Consider the following 14,665-nt stretch of genomic DNA (forward strand, 5'->3'; position numbering starts at 1 on the left):
GGTGGTACCTTGGTGCAGTACACCCAGACCCCAAATTTGCCATGGTGGTACTCCTTGGCCCAATACGTTATTTGCATCCATAATTTAATCAACACAGACAAGACCTCGTACAACTATAACTTGCTACAGCCCCAATATACGAAAGCAGGTAAACATTGGTGGCGTGTCTTACATAACTTCTTGAAGGTTTACTTCTTCAGATGTAGGTGATGATGCACCTCTCTGTGTCTGAGAATTCTTTTTACAAACTCGGTCTCTTTGACCTCCAGAGCCCATTGAAAGTCTCCATGCACCCCCTTTCAAAATTTTCACCTTTTGTTGCCTTATAGCCTGGAATTAAATTACATTAAGCCAGACTTTTTCCACCTTTATTTGCACAGCATAACGCACAACTTCCAAAAGAAAAACAAATTATACACATTTTAGAAAATTAATTTAAAATACAAAACTAGAATAACTTTGTTGGATATTGCACACACATACAAACACATACATACACACACATACATACACACACATACATACATAGACACACACACACACACACACACATATATCGAGGTGTCCATCACCCTTTACTGAGGCATGAAGACGGCGATGTACTTGAGAGAAAATTGTTTATTATCTATCAATACATGCGGCCGCACCGAGAGCAGGAAACACCAGGAACACCAATTAGCAATTGAGGTAACCCGGAGCGTGCTCTGCCCGAATGGTCGAGTCACTCCCTCATATATATACACAGTTTTATCTCAAACAAATTCCATTACATAATCGCCCTTCCTTTCATCCCAGGACCAGCTGTTTACCAACTGGCTGATGTCCTTTCAACACCTGTGTATGAAGCAAGATAAGGAGGATGTGAAGTTACTCCGAGATACTAGACCAGGGGTCGGGAACGTGTGGCTCGCGAGCCAGGTATGGCTCTTTTGATGATTGCATCTGGCTCGCAGATAAAATTGGAGTTTGAAACTTGGAAAGCCCAATATTTCTCGCAGAAGCTTTACCTATAGTTTGAATGGTGTCGTGCTTTATTCACGTGCAGGGCTGAACTTGGCAGAAGGAGAGAAGAAAAAACACCTCCGAATTGTCTGAAGCGGTTTTTGTTTCATCCAGTCATGCGGCCAACGCGAGTAGTGATTTCGGTTCCTCCAATGACGTGCCGCCGCCGAGACGCGTCACGGAATTCATCTCGACCAATCACGCGCCACCGCTGAGGCGACAGCATCCCAGAGTCGGCCGGCCGCGCCGCACCTCTCGAGTATGTCAGCCCGTGCGCAGGCCAGCCAGACTCACTTGGGTCAACATCTCCCTCTCTCTCTCTTGCTCAAAGCTAACCCTTCGACGAAGAAGATGGCGAAAAGAAAAAAAGATGAGGAGTATCGTACATTTCAGGACGAATGGGCCGAAGAATTCGCCTTTGTGGAGAGAGCAGGTTTTGTGGTGTGTTTAATTTGCAATGACAAAATTGCATCGATGAAACGGTCGAATATAAAGCGGCACTTCGACACGCGCCATGCTACCTTTGCATCAAAATACCCTGTGGGAGACGGCAGAAAGAAAGCGTGCCAAGAGCTACTGAGCAGGGTGCAAGCCAGCCAGCAGCAACTCCGCGTATGGACCCGGCAAGGTGACTATAATTCCACCAGCTTTGCTGGATCTTTAGCAATAGTGAGGAACGGAAAACCATTCACAGATGGCGAGTATGCAAAAACGTTCATGCTGGATGTCGCCAATGAACTTTTTGATGATCTTCCGAACAAAGACAAGATAATCAAACGGATACAAGACATGCCTCTGTCGGCAAGAACTGTTCATGATCGTACCATCATGATGGCAAACCAAGTGGAGGAAACGCAAGTGAAGGACATAAATACAGTGCCGTTCTTTTCCCTGGCTTTGGATGAGTCAACAGACGTAAGCCATTTGTCGCAGTTCAGTGTGATTGCAAGATATGCTGCTGGTGATACACTGCGCGAAGAAAGTCTTGCTGTTCTGCCAATAAAAGGGTCCACAAGAGGTGAGTATTTATTCAAGTCTTTCATGGAGTTCGCTCAAGAAAAAATCTACGAATGGATAAACTTATCTCGGTGTGTACTGATGGTGCTCCGTGTATGGTGGGGAAAAACAAAGGATTTGTGGCGCTTCTCCGTGAACATGAAAGTAGACCCATCCTAAGTTTCCATTGCATTCTACACCAGGAGGCACTTTGTGCTCAGATGTGTGATGGGCAGCTTGGCGAAGTGATGTCGCTGGTCATTCATGTGATCAACTTTATTGTTGCCCGAGCCTTAAATGCTCGCCAGTTTAAAACACTGCTGGATGAAGTTGGAAATAACTATCACGGTCTGCTTTTGCACAGCAATGTGCGTTGGTTGTCAAGAGGGAAGGTGCTTAGCCGTTTTGCGGCTTGCCTGAACGAAATCCGGACTTTCCTTGAAATGAAAGGGATTGAGCATCCTGAGCTAGCCGAAACTGAGTGGCTCCTCAAGTTTTACTATCTCGTGGATATGACTGAACATCTGAACGAGCTCAACGTGAAAATGCAAGGCATTGGAAATACAGTGTTATCCCTTCAACAAGCCGTGTTTGCTTTTAAAAACAAGCTGGAGCTCTTTATCATGGATCTTGAAACAGGTCGTTTACTACATTTTGAAAAACTGAGACAATTTAAAGATGCATGCACAGCAAGTGAGCCCACTCAAAACTTTGATCTCCACCAGTTAGCTGGCTTCACATCCAGTCTCCTACAGTCATTCAAAGCACGCTTTGGAGAATTTCGTGAGCACACTCGTCTTTTTAAGTTCATCACCCATCCAAACGAGTGTTCACTGAACACAGCCGACCTGAGTTACATTCCTGGTGTCTCCGTCAGAGATTTTGAAGCAGAAGTGGCTGACCTGAAGGCCTCAGATATGTGGGTGAATAAGTTCAAGTCGCTGAATGAAGATTTGGAAAGAATCGCACGACAGAAAGCAGAGTTGGCGAGCAAGCACATGTGGACAGAAATGAAATAACTACAACCCGAAGACGAGCTGATTATCAAAACTTGGAACGCGCTTCCTGTCACATACCTCACACTGCAGCGTGTGAGTATTGCTGTATTAACCTTGTTTGGATCTACGTATGCATGTGAGCAGTCATTCTCACATCTTAAAAACATCAAGTCCAACCTACGATCACGTCTAACGGATGAAAGCCTCAACGCTTGCATGAAGCTTAACCTCACCAAGTACCAACCAGACTACAAAGCCATCAGCAAATCCATGCAGCACCAGAAGTCCCATTAATGGTGAGTATTATAACAACATTATTTAAAAGAATAAATTCAGAGGCTTATTATACTCACATTTAGTTGAATTCAGTCTTAAAATATATTATATGGCTCTCACTGAAATAGATTTCCAAATATTTTGCTTTAATGGCTCTCTGAGTCAAAAACGTTCCCGACCCCTGTTCTAAAGGCTACAGGAGATCATATGGATGGACATGTGGCTCAGGAGGTGGTCAAACAAGAGCATTAAGAGAAGTTTATCATTTCATTTCTGCTCAACAAAGACACATAAACCAAGAACTAAGTTCCAAAGTAATCTTTGTGAATATACTCGATGGTGATGAATGTTGTAATAAAATGAAGTTATTTCCTGTCGAAGAACATGGGCAAATATTCATTGGATCACTCTTTGAATGGAATGAAAATATGAAATCAAAGGAAAGAAGTGCTTTCATCAGTAAGTCTCAGTTTAACATTTGCTCAATGGGGCAGAGATCAGTCTCCTATTTTGGGTTTTGGGGGGTTGAGTCAGAAAGGATTGCCTATTCATTTGTATGGGAGGGAGGAAATCAGTCTCCTATTTTGGGTTTTGGGGGGTTGAGTCAGAAAGGTTTCCCCATTCATTTGCATGGGAGGGGAGGAAATCAGTCTCCTATTTTGGGTTTTGGGGGGTTGAGTCAGAAAGGTTTCCCCATTCATTTGTATGGGAGGGGAGGAAATCAGTCTCCTATTTTGGGTTTTGGGGGCTTGATTTAGAGAGTTTTTCCCTTTTCCCCCATTCATTTGAAAGGCTGCCTCAGAAGCCCCATTTATGCTCTACTAATAACGCCCCAACATTTGCCACTCTACATGAAGTGGTTAAAGACTCCAACGACAAAGACAAGAAAACTATCCTGAAGGAAGACAGAAACGTCCTCCAACGTCCAATTACTGCATACGAAGCCGGTCGTCCGGTTGACTTGCCATCTGTGCTAAACCATGAGCTTCATGCAGTCCGTTTGTCACTTGCAGGAATCAATGGTACACTCCGCACTGGGAACAAGTCAGTTCTGGAAGATGTGATAACAGAAGGCATAAACTGTCCAGAAGCTACTGAACTTCACGAAACATCATCTTGCCTTTTCATTGATGGACAAGCACTGGTGGTAGCTCTGGGGAAGCCTAACATTGCACAGACCTTTGAGGATCTGGCTGACACATACATGAGCATAGTGTTGAGAGCAGGTGCTAAATATCAACGGATAGATGTTGTGTTCGACGGTTATAGAAAGGAGACAATCAAAGGTAATACCAGAAGATGCCGCAGCAAAGCCACTCCACCGATTAGACGACTTATTGAGGGTTGTGATGAGCCTCTCCCAAGAAAATGGAACCAATTTCTCTCACTGGATGACAATAAAGCTGATCTCGCAAATTTATTGTCTGACAAACTGTGTTCACAGGCATGACCGAGTAGTTGCTGGAGAATTCAGAGAGGAAATTGAGGTCAGGTCAGCAAAAGGGACAACTGATTTGAATCTGTTGAGATCCATACATGAAGAAGCTGAAACCAGGCTGGTGTTACATGCTGTGCACAATCAATTTAAATCAGTTGTTGTGTCATCAAGGGACACAGATGTTCTCTCTGATTTTGGTTTCCCACTTCCCACGTGCACAATGTGAACATCTTTGGATGACGTCGGGTACAACATCAAAGAAACGGCGCGACATACCAATTGATGCCGTTTTCAACAATCTACCGAGAAGTCTGTCCACAGCACTGCTACCGTTTCATGCATTAACCGGCTGTATGACACAACCTCCTACTTTGCAAATCACACCAAACGATCATCATGGAAAGTCTTCAAAGAGCGCCATGAACTGCTGAAGAACTTGGGCATTGGTAAACTCACAGAGGAGACAATCAAATCTGCAGAATATATTATGTGTACAGAAGAGACTTTGTTGATTCAGCACGACATATGTTGTTCTCCAAGACTGGTAAACCAGAAGCGATGCCACCGACAAGTGATGCTCTTCATTACTCCATTTGATGCGAGTTACACGATCAAGCCATGGAATGGAAAAATGCTCATCGTGCCATACCTGATCTTCCTGCACCTGTGGAAATGGGATGGAAACGTGGTGATTCAGGACTCGAGCCCATCCTGATGTCAGTGAGTCCAATCCCAGAAAGTTTCCTCGAGATGATTTCTTGCGCACGCCAGCAGCAATGCAAGACCGGACGCTGCAAGGGTCACAAATCAGAGTTGAGGTGCACATCAATGTGTTCCTGTCAGCAACACAGTGATCATCACACCCCTTGTATGAATTTGATGGGAGATATTTTTTCATGTTTTGTTGCAGATTTATTGCAGGATATAAGATTTTTGGTAATAGCGATAGCTTACTTGCAAATATGCAAATACGAGTGCATGCCCGTAGATGCGTGGCCGTACGTACAAACCCTCTCCCCCCCGCAAAAACTCAAACCGCGTGCCAGAAACAACAACTACACAAGCCGTTCCTTCGCTTTCACGTTCCCGTACGTGCGTGGCTGTACGTGCAAAAAAAAAAATATATATATATATATATATATACTTTAAAACCGCTTGCCAGAAACAACCACACAGGCCGTTCCTTCACTCTCGCGTGGCCGTATGTGCGTGGCTGTACGTGCGTGTCCGTACGTGCATGGCCGTACGTGCGTGCCCATACGTGCGTGGCCGTACATACAAAAAAAAATTAAAAAAACTTTCAAACCACGTGCCAGAAACAACAACCACACAGGCCGTTCCTTCGCTCTCGCGTGCCCATATGTGCATGGCCGTACATGCAAAAAAAATAAAAACTTTCAAACAACCACACAGGCCATTCCTTCGCTCTCATAAACGACGACTGGATTGGGGCATTGTGTTTATCTATAAATGCAGATAAGAATTCGAGAAATTATAAGAATACAGTAAGTCATCACTATCCAAAAGTAGTGCGTGCCCGTACGGAATGTTCACATCATTCCACGAATTATTGCTTGCAATGAAGTAACAACTGCTGTGATACTTACACACAGAGTTAATTAAAATCAAGTTTTCCTCCATGTCTTTGCTTGCCATGACATTTGCTGCCATTTACCATTGGCACTCCTACCCCACGGTAACTAAGGCACCGATCGATCCCCATCGTAACCAGCATGGCACGTGACGTCATCGTCGGCCGGCCGTGCACCGGCCCACGCAGCAACGTGTCCTGTGATTGGTAACTAAATGGCGCATCGGAAAACGCCTACGCAGCACATGTCCTGTCATTGGTTGATGAATAAATGGCCATAACTTGGGAATCACTTGTCCGATTAATATCAAACCTTGAAAAGGCACATCCTCAGGTCCCCAGCAATATAGCTGGCAAGTTTCAATTAGATCGGACCAGTGGTTGTCGAGAAACAGCGGTCACACACACACACACACACACACACACACACACACACACACACACACACACACACACACACACACACACACACACACACACACACACACACACACACACAGATTGCTGGAATTATAGACAGATATATAAATATAATTTATAAAATTGTCTTACCACATAATTATTCTTTATTTATATTCTCGTGTTCAAATGACATATCGAAAATGTGTACAACTTAATAAAAATAAATTAAAAAATATATATATATATTATATATAAAATAAATTTATATATAAATATATTATGGAACTCGAATTGCAGCCACCTGCACGTGGTGAGTTCTGGGGACGTTTACAGGAACATTTCAGTGAACCAGCTAAGAGCTGCAACAAAAAGAGTTTTTTCAGTATTTATGAATGTGTCAATAACAATCAGATATACACTGAAAAAACGGTCGTTTTGTCTCAAAATTTCACTGTATAGTCCAACCAAATCCCTCCCACCCGCCTCCCACTGTCTCCCTCCCTCCTTCCCCCTCTCCTCTTTCCTCCCCTCCCTCCCTCCTCCCACTCCCCCACCCATATCAATGCTCACCCCAAGAATGTGTCAAAAAGTTGTAATTTGGCAGCCATTTTGTTTATGCTAATTAGTGATCAAAAACTCAAAATTCGGTTTAGGAACCGGGTTAATCAAGTTCATCATTCCCTAATTATGTTTAAAAAAGTGAGGTTCCCAACTTTTACCCAAAATGCACCTCGCGTTCACATTTCTCGGAAAACCCTCGAGACGAAGAAAACATGTTCTTGTAATTTACTGAATACACTTGTCTTGTGTCCACATCGTGTTCTTGTGTCCGAGGCTCGTCCCTGCAAATCCGACAAAGGACAAACACTGGGACCCTTTTGGTTGTGTGGAGGACTCGGTCATGTACAATCCCAACCGAGCACTAAATCCTGAACACGGGTCTTCACCCCTCGACTCACTCACTATTTAAACACCGCAACAAGGGGAAAACGGGTCTCAAGAGAGAGAAACCAGGGGAATGTAAAATACTCAAATAAAATGGCGGGAAGGGAGAAGGTGAAAATAAAATGGCGGTTGTGGCGTCTTCTCACCGTCATGCAGAATCGATCTTTGATACAGGAGGACATTTGGCCCATCGTGACTTCGCGATATTAAAACCACGTTAATTAAATCGATCGTTTTGTCTGACTGGGGAGGGAGAGGACGGAGAACATGGAGACAGACACACAGACATCGGTTTCGGACGAGTCTGACCGTAACGAGCCCTCTCAGCACCACCGTCTTCACAGGGACATCCCAGGAGCTCTGGCTGGACGAGGTCTCCGGATTTTCGTGCCGATTCCATCGTAAACGTCTCTCGTGGAGCCTTCGATGAGGACGTGAACTCTCCACAAAGCTCCGTTCTCTGATTCAAATTCGGGCTCACGTGACCCCGCCCTTTTATACAACTGTCACTCGTCGTCGTCTCGCTCACTCGTTCGCCCTGGCCCCGCCCCCCGCATTCTCACGTCGCTCATTCGTTCGCACACCCTGGCCCCGCCCCCCGCATTCTCACATCGCTCATTCGTTCGCCCGCCCTGGCCCCGCCCCATGCGTTCTCACGTCGCTCATTCGTTCGCCCGCCCTGGCCCCGCCCCCCGCGTTTTCACATCGCTCATTCGTTCGCCCGCCCTGGCCCCGCCATCCGCGTTCTCATGTCGATCTCAATTGATGAAATAACATCAATATCTATTATATCATATTATATGAATTATACAATTATATCAATCTCACAAATGAGAGTTCATCCACCTGAATGAGGGGGATAGGGGTAGAAGTGAGGAGGATTTAATAATTTGTATCGGTGGGGCGGGGGGAGGGGGGGTTAGAGTAAGTACCAAGTTGTATCGGGGAGGGGGAGGGGGTTAGAGTTAAAGCCAAGTTGTATCGGGGAGGGGAGGGGGGTTAGAGAGTTAAAGCCAAGTTGTATCGGGGGGAGGGGGTTACAGTTAGAACCAAGTTGTATCGGGGGGGGGTTAGATTTAAAATCAAGTTGTATCGGGGGGGGGGTGAGGGGGAGGTTCGAGTCAGAACCAAGTTGTATCGGGGGGGTTAGAGTTAAAACCAAGTTGTATCGGGGGGGTTAGAGTTAAAACCAAGTTGTATCGGGGGTGGGGGTTAGAGTTAGAACCAAATTGTATCGGGGGGTGGTTAGAGTTAGAACCAAGTTGTATCGGGAGGGGGTTTGAGTTAGAACCAAGTTGTATCGGCGGTGGGGGGGGGTAGAGTTAGAACCAAGTTGTATCGGGGGGTAGAGTTAGAACCAAGTTGTATCGGGGGGGTAGAGTTCGAACCAAATTGTATTGGGGGGTTAGAGATAGAACCAAGTTGTATCGGGGGCGGTTAGAGTTAGAACCAAGTTGTATCGGGAGGGGGTTCGAGTTAGAACCAAGTTGTATCGGTGGGGGGGCGGTTAGAGTTAGAACCAAGTTGTATCGGGGGGGAGAGTTAGAGTTCGAACCAAGTTGTATCGGGGGGGGGTTAGAGTTCGAACCAAGTTGTATCGAGGGGGGAGGTTTAGAGTTAGAAACAAGTTGTATCGGGGGGGCGTTAGAGTTAGAAACATTAGAAACAAGTTGTATCGGGGGTTAGAGATAGAACCAAGTTGTATCGGGGCAGGGGGCGGTTAGAGTTAGAACCAAGTTGTATCGGGAGGGGGGTTAGAGTTAAAGCCAAGTTGTATCGGGGGAGGGGGTTACAGTTAGAACCAAGTTGTATCGGGGGGGGTTAGATTTAAAATCAAGTTGTATCGGGGGGGGTGAGGGGAGGTTCGAGTCAGAACCAAGTTGTATCGGGGGGGGTTAGAGTTAAAACCAAGTTGTATCGGGGGGTTAGAGTTAAAACCAAGTTGTATCGGGGGGTGGGGGTTAGAGTTAGAACCAAATTGTATCGGGGGTGGTTAGAGTTAGAACCAAGTTGTATCGGGAGGGGGTTTGAGTTAGAACCAAGTTGTATCGGCGGTGGGGGGGGGGTTAGAGTTAGAACCAAGTTGTATCGGGGGGTAGAGTTAGAACCAAGTTGTATCGGGGGGTAGAGTTCGAACCAAATTGTATTGGGGGGTTAGAGATAGAACCAAGTTGTATCGGGGGCGGTTAGAGTTAGAACCAAGTTGTATCGGGAGGGGGTTCGAGTTAGAACCAAGTTGTATCGGTGGGGGCGGTTAGAGTTAGAACCAAGTTGTATCGGGGGAGAGTTAGAGTTCGAACCAAGTTGTATCGGGGGTTAGAGTTCGAACCAAGTTGTATCGAGGGGGAGGTTTAGAGTTAGAAACAAGTTGATCTTTGATACAAGTTGTATCGGGGGGGCGTTAGAGTTAGAAACATTAGAAACAAGTTGTATCGGGGGGGGGTTAGAGATAGAACCAAGTTGTATCGGGGCAGGGGGCGGTTAGAGTTAGAACCAAGTTGTATCGGGAGGGGGTTCGAGTTAGAACCAAGATGTATCGGCGGTGGGGGGAGGGGGTTAGAGTTAGAACCAAGTTGTATCGGGGGGGTTCGAGTTAGAACCAAGATGTATCGGCGGTGGGGGGAGGGGGTTAGAGTTAGAACCAAGTTGTATCGGGGGGTTAGAGTTAGAACCAAGTTGTATCGGGGGGTTAGAGTTAGAACCAAGTTGTATCTGGGTGGGGAGTTCGAGTTAGAACCGAGTTTTATCGACGGGGGGGGGGTAGAGATAGAACCAAGTTGTATCGGGGCAGGGGCGGTTAGAGTTAGAACCAAGTTGTATCGGGAGAGGGGTTCGAGTTAGAACCAAGATGTATCGGCGGTGGGGGAGGGGGTTAGAGTTAGAACCAAGTTGTATCGGGGGGTTAGAGTTACAACCAAGTTGTATCGGGGGGGTTAGAGTTAGAACCAAGTTGTATCTGGGTGGGGAGTTCGAGTTAGAACCAAGTTTTATCGACGGGGGGGGGGTAGAGTCAGAATCAAGTTGTATCTAGGGGGGTTAGAGTTAGAAACAAGTTGCATCGGGAGCGGTTAGAGTTAGAAACAAGTTGTATCGGTTAGAGTTAGAATCAAGTTGTATCGGGGGGGGGGGTTAGAGTTTGAACCAAGTTGTATCGGGGAGGGTTATAGTTAGAAACAAGTTGTATCGGGGGGGGCAGTTAGAGTTAGAACCAAGTTGTATCGGGGGGTAGAGTTAGAAACAAGTTGTATCGGGGGAGGGGTTAAAGTTAGAAACAAGTTGTATCGGGGGGTAGAGTTAGAACCAAGTTGTATCGTTGGAGGGGGGGGTTAGAGTTTGAACCAAGTTGTATCGGGGGGGGGAGAGTTAGAGTAAGAACCAAGTTGTATCGGGGGGAGGATTACAGTTAGAACCAAGTTGTATCGGGGGGGAGGGGTATGGGTCGAAGTGAGGAGCGTTCACCAACTTGTATTGGCTGGGGGGGGGTTTAGAAATAAGAAGAGTTCACCAATCTGTATTGGGGGAGATGGTCGGGGGAAGAGGAAAGGACATGAATGTTCGTGACGTTCAAGGTATTCACATGAAAACGAGAACAAAACACATTCCAATCTTTGTGACCACATGAAGTCTTAAGCCGCTGTCACACCTTGACGATTTAGCCAGCGTATGCCGATTTATGAAAACCTGTCTAAAACGCTGGCACACGTCAAACACGGTATGGGGACGTTTCGTATACGTTCAAACCACGCTCAAAAACAGTCATACGTCGTAGTACACTGGCTTTTAACGCTGTACTTTTGTGTTTTCCTCAAATTCTCACATGCTTGAAATTTTACGACGTATGTCGGCGTATGACTAACACGTTCTGCTACGTTGGCCATAGGTTGTAGGCACGTTATGCGATCGTTGCCACACGTCGACACACGTTACTTGTAAGTTACTCATAAGTCGAAACAAGTCGAGGTAATGATTAGCATACCCGAAACTTATTCCTAACCTATGAGTAACGTTTTGTAAGCACGCTACACGAACGTTGTTCACACTTCGCAACACGTTAATTGGCAGTTCCTCTTACGTCGAAACATGTCAAAGTAATGTTTAGGGTACCCGTGACTTATTTATAACCTATGAGTAACGTGCTTGGAAATTATTTGTAAAGCATGTCCGACGCACAAATACATATGTAGACGTATTTGACGTCTTCAGGACGACCACAGAACTTACTGAACGCGTTTCTAACTAACACATGACGTATAATGACGTATTGGAAGCGATTAGGGGAATTGGTATATAAAAAGGGCCTTCGCAGGAGGAACCCGTCTGTTTTTTAGACTTCGTGGTGAGTACATGTCCATGTTATTCCCAGAGATGGAGGATACGGCAAGGCTGAGACGACAATACCTACCTGTCCTCGAACATCAACATGACCTCATCGAGTTGACACTGCACCAGTTGCGTGCCAATAGAGCCGGGAGAAGAAGGCGTGAACGGAGGAGAAGGAACTGGGTGAGACCATGGATCGGGAGGCGACACCATTACGGAATATATGACCAGCTCATGGTGGAACTTCGGAACGAGGACCATGCTTCCTTCATCAACTTCCTGCGAATGCCCCAGCGATGTTCGACGAGATGCTGGCCAGAGTGGGTCCGAGGATAACCAAGCAGTACACCTTCTACAGGGATCCGCTTGAGCGCATGAGGCTGGCACTGACTTTGCGTCACCTTGCCTCTGGAAGCAAGTATGCCTCCATGAAGTTCGGATGGAGGGTCCCTCATAACACGCAGTCCCTAGTCGTCAGAGAAGTGTGTCAAGCTATTATTGACGAATACGTGGATGAGGTGCTTGTTTGCCCAAGTACTCCTGATGCTTGGCGCGCCATAGCCAACAAGTTCTACCAACGATGGAACTTTCCCCATAAATGTGGGGCACTTGACGGGAAGCACGTGGCCTGCCGCTGTCCTCCAAAGAGTGGGTCCCAATACTGCAACTATAAAGAATTCTACTCCATTGTTCTGATGGCGCTTGTGGATGCAGACTACAAATTAATTTGGGCAGATGTCGGAGGTTCTGGATCGGCATCAGATGCGCAGATTTATAATGATTGTGAGCTGAAGTAATGCGCTGAAGACGGTACCCTTGGCTTCCCTGACCCTGAGCCTCTTCCAGATGACAACCAGGACGTACCGTACTTCTTTGTCGGTGACGATGCGTTTGCTCTACGACCAACCATGATGAAGCCTTACAGCCTCCGGGGTATGACGAATGACCAACGCATCTGCAACTACAGGCTTAGCCGAGCAAGGAGGGTAGCAGAAAATGCATTCAGCATCTTGGCTAACAGATTCCAGGTTCTGCTAACTACCATGCAGCATCACCCCTCGACTGTCAAGCTCATAGTCAAAACATGCGTGATTCTGCACAACCTCATGAGGACCAGGTAATTCATGTTTACATCGCATATGTTATACTTTATAGAATGCAAAAAAAGTTTTAGCCTATGCTTCTTTGAATGATATGATTTACCTTCATTAAATGTTTCAAGTATCATTATATTATTAATTATTGATTTGCACATTGCAAGGCGTGTTTTTATTGTAGGTGCGCTTTATAAGTTAATAAAATTTTTTTTTTAAATCACAGACACCCAGGACTACAGAACCAGCATCTAGACCCGGCAGAGAAGGAGAAATGCGACGTTGTTCCAGGAGCATGGCGAGAGGGACATCACTTGGAGGATACGCAGACAGCTACAGGCCACAACACTGCCTCCAAGGAAGGAAAAAAACAGAGGAATCTCCTCAAGCACTGGGTTAACTCCCCAGCTGGCACAGTTCCGTGGCAAGAAAACATGATATAGATATTTGTGTTACTGCATTGTTCATGCAATAAAGGACCTCAGAGGCAATAACATTCCTCTTGAAATGAACATCGTTTCCGTGATTTATTACAAAGGATAAAGACGTCAGGGATAAGGGCATCATTTAATGGCTGCCCTTTTGCGCCCTTATTCTGGTAATTCCCATGTGTGTCTGTCCCCAAAACTTTTTCCAAGCGTAGCACCTTTTACCACTCAACATATTCGAATGACATTTGGTAGGTAGGTCCAATATATGTGGAGATCGTGTTCGTCCGAATATGCGTCTACGAGCCCTAGCAACGGCATCGCAACGTTACTTGTAATTTCCCCGAACAAATTTTTAAAAAAGCAACAACAACAACAACAAATTCTGATATTTCGTCACGTGCCTTCATTAGTCCAATTGCGACACCCATCATAATGTTTTTACGTATTTACGATATAACGTGTGTTTACGAAATAAAAAATTTATTTACGAAATGACAATACCAAAAATGGAATAATCTTTAAATAGTAACGTGAACTTTTCGATACTTCAAAGCAAATGTACGAATATATTTGAAAGTTCATGATAGACCACTAAGCCAGTCTAAGCCAAAACAGCTTGGAACTAGAACGGGCACTCGTAGAGCGCATACCTTCGCCGCAGCCACTAGTTACCTTTGTATTAAGTTGTCCACAACGCATCTCAATACAAATATGCATTTCATGACCCCCATGACCTTTGACCAAACAACCGCTACCTTGGGTGACAATAGTACTATACCTTGTGTCATTTCAGAAGATGGGGAATTGAACACTGAACAATTTGGAGTTAATTTGATGTAAATTGGAAAAATATTAACCGTTTTCATCATGAAAAAACGATGTTGACCTTTTTCTGACCTTGACCTTTGATCCGATCGCTCCCAAAATCTAATGGATTTGTCCTTTCATGATGCCAAACAAATCCAAAACAATTAAAGCCTCTCTGCGTTTTGTTTTTTTTTGCGTTAAGTTGTCCACAACGCTTTCCGATATAAATGTGAATCTGTGACCCCCTTGACCTTTGACCCCCAACCGCTGCCTTGGGTGACAAAAGTACTATACCATGTGTCGTATTAGAGGATGGGGAATTTAATTTTGAACATTTTGGAGTTAATTTGCTGTAAATCAAAACA

The 14,665-nt window shown here is 45.4% G+C and overlaps 1 protein-coding gene across 2 annotated transcripts; it reads left to right on the top strand.

Annotated features, from left to right (window-relative positions):
- The first annotated feature begins 897 nt into the window (after positions 1-897).
- LOC147008267 (general transcription factor II-I repeat domain-containing protein 2-like) lies at positions 898-13,574 on the top strand. Of its 2 annotated transcripts, none has more exons than XM_085865154.1 (2): positions 898-3,292; positions 13,289-13,574. In XM_085865154.1, the coding sequence occupies exon 1, from the start codon at positions 2,073-2,075 to the stop codon at positions 3,015-3,017; it is 945 nt and encodes a 314-aa protein (XP_085721280.1). In that variant the 5' UTR covers positions 898-2,072; the 3' UTR covers positions 3,018-3,292; positions 13,289-13,574. The 2 variants fall into 2 exon arrangements, 1 of the variants encoding a protein (XP_085721280.1); XR_015053465.1 differs by lacking the exon at positions 898-3,292 and adding an exon at positions 11,161-13,085.
- The last annotated feature ends 1,091 nt before the right edge of the window (positions 13,575-14,665 follow it).

The sequence above is a fragment of the Eptatretus burgeri genome, chromosome 20 (genome assembly GCF_056783735.1).
Source record: "Eptatretus burgeri isolate ZD-2024b chromosome 20, Ebu_testis_v1, whole genome shotgun sequence".
NCBI lineage: Eukaryota > Metazoa > Chordata > Myxini > Myxiniformes > Myxinidae > Eptatretus > Eptatretus burgeri.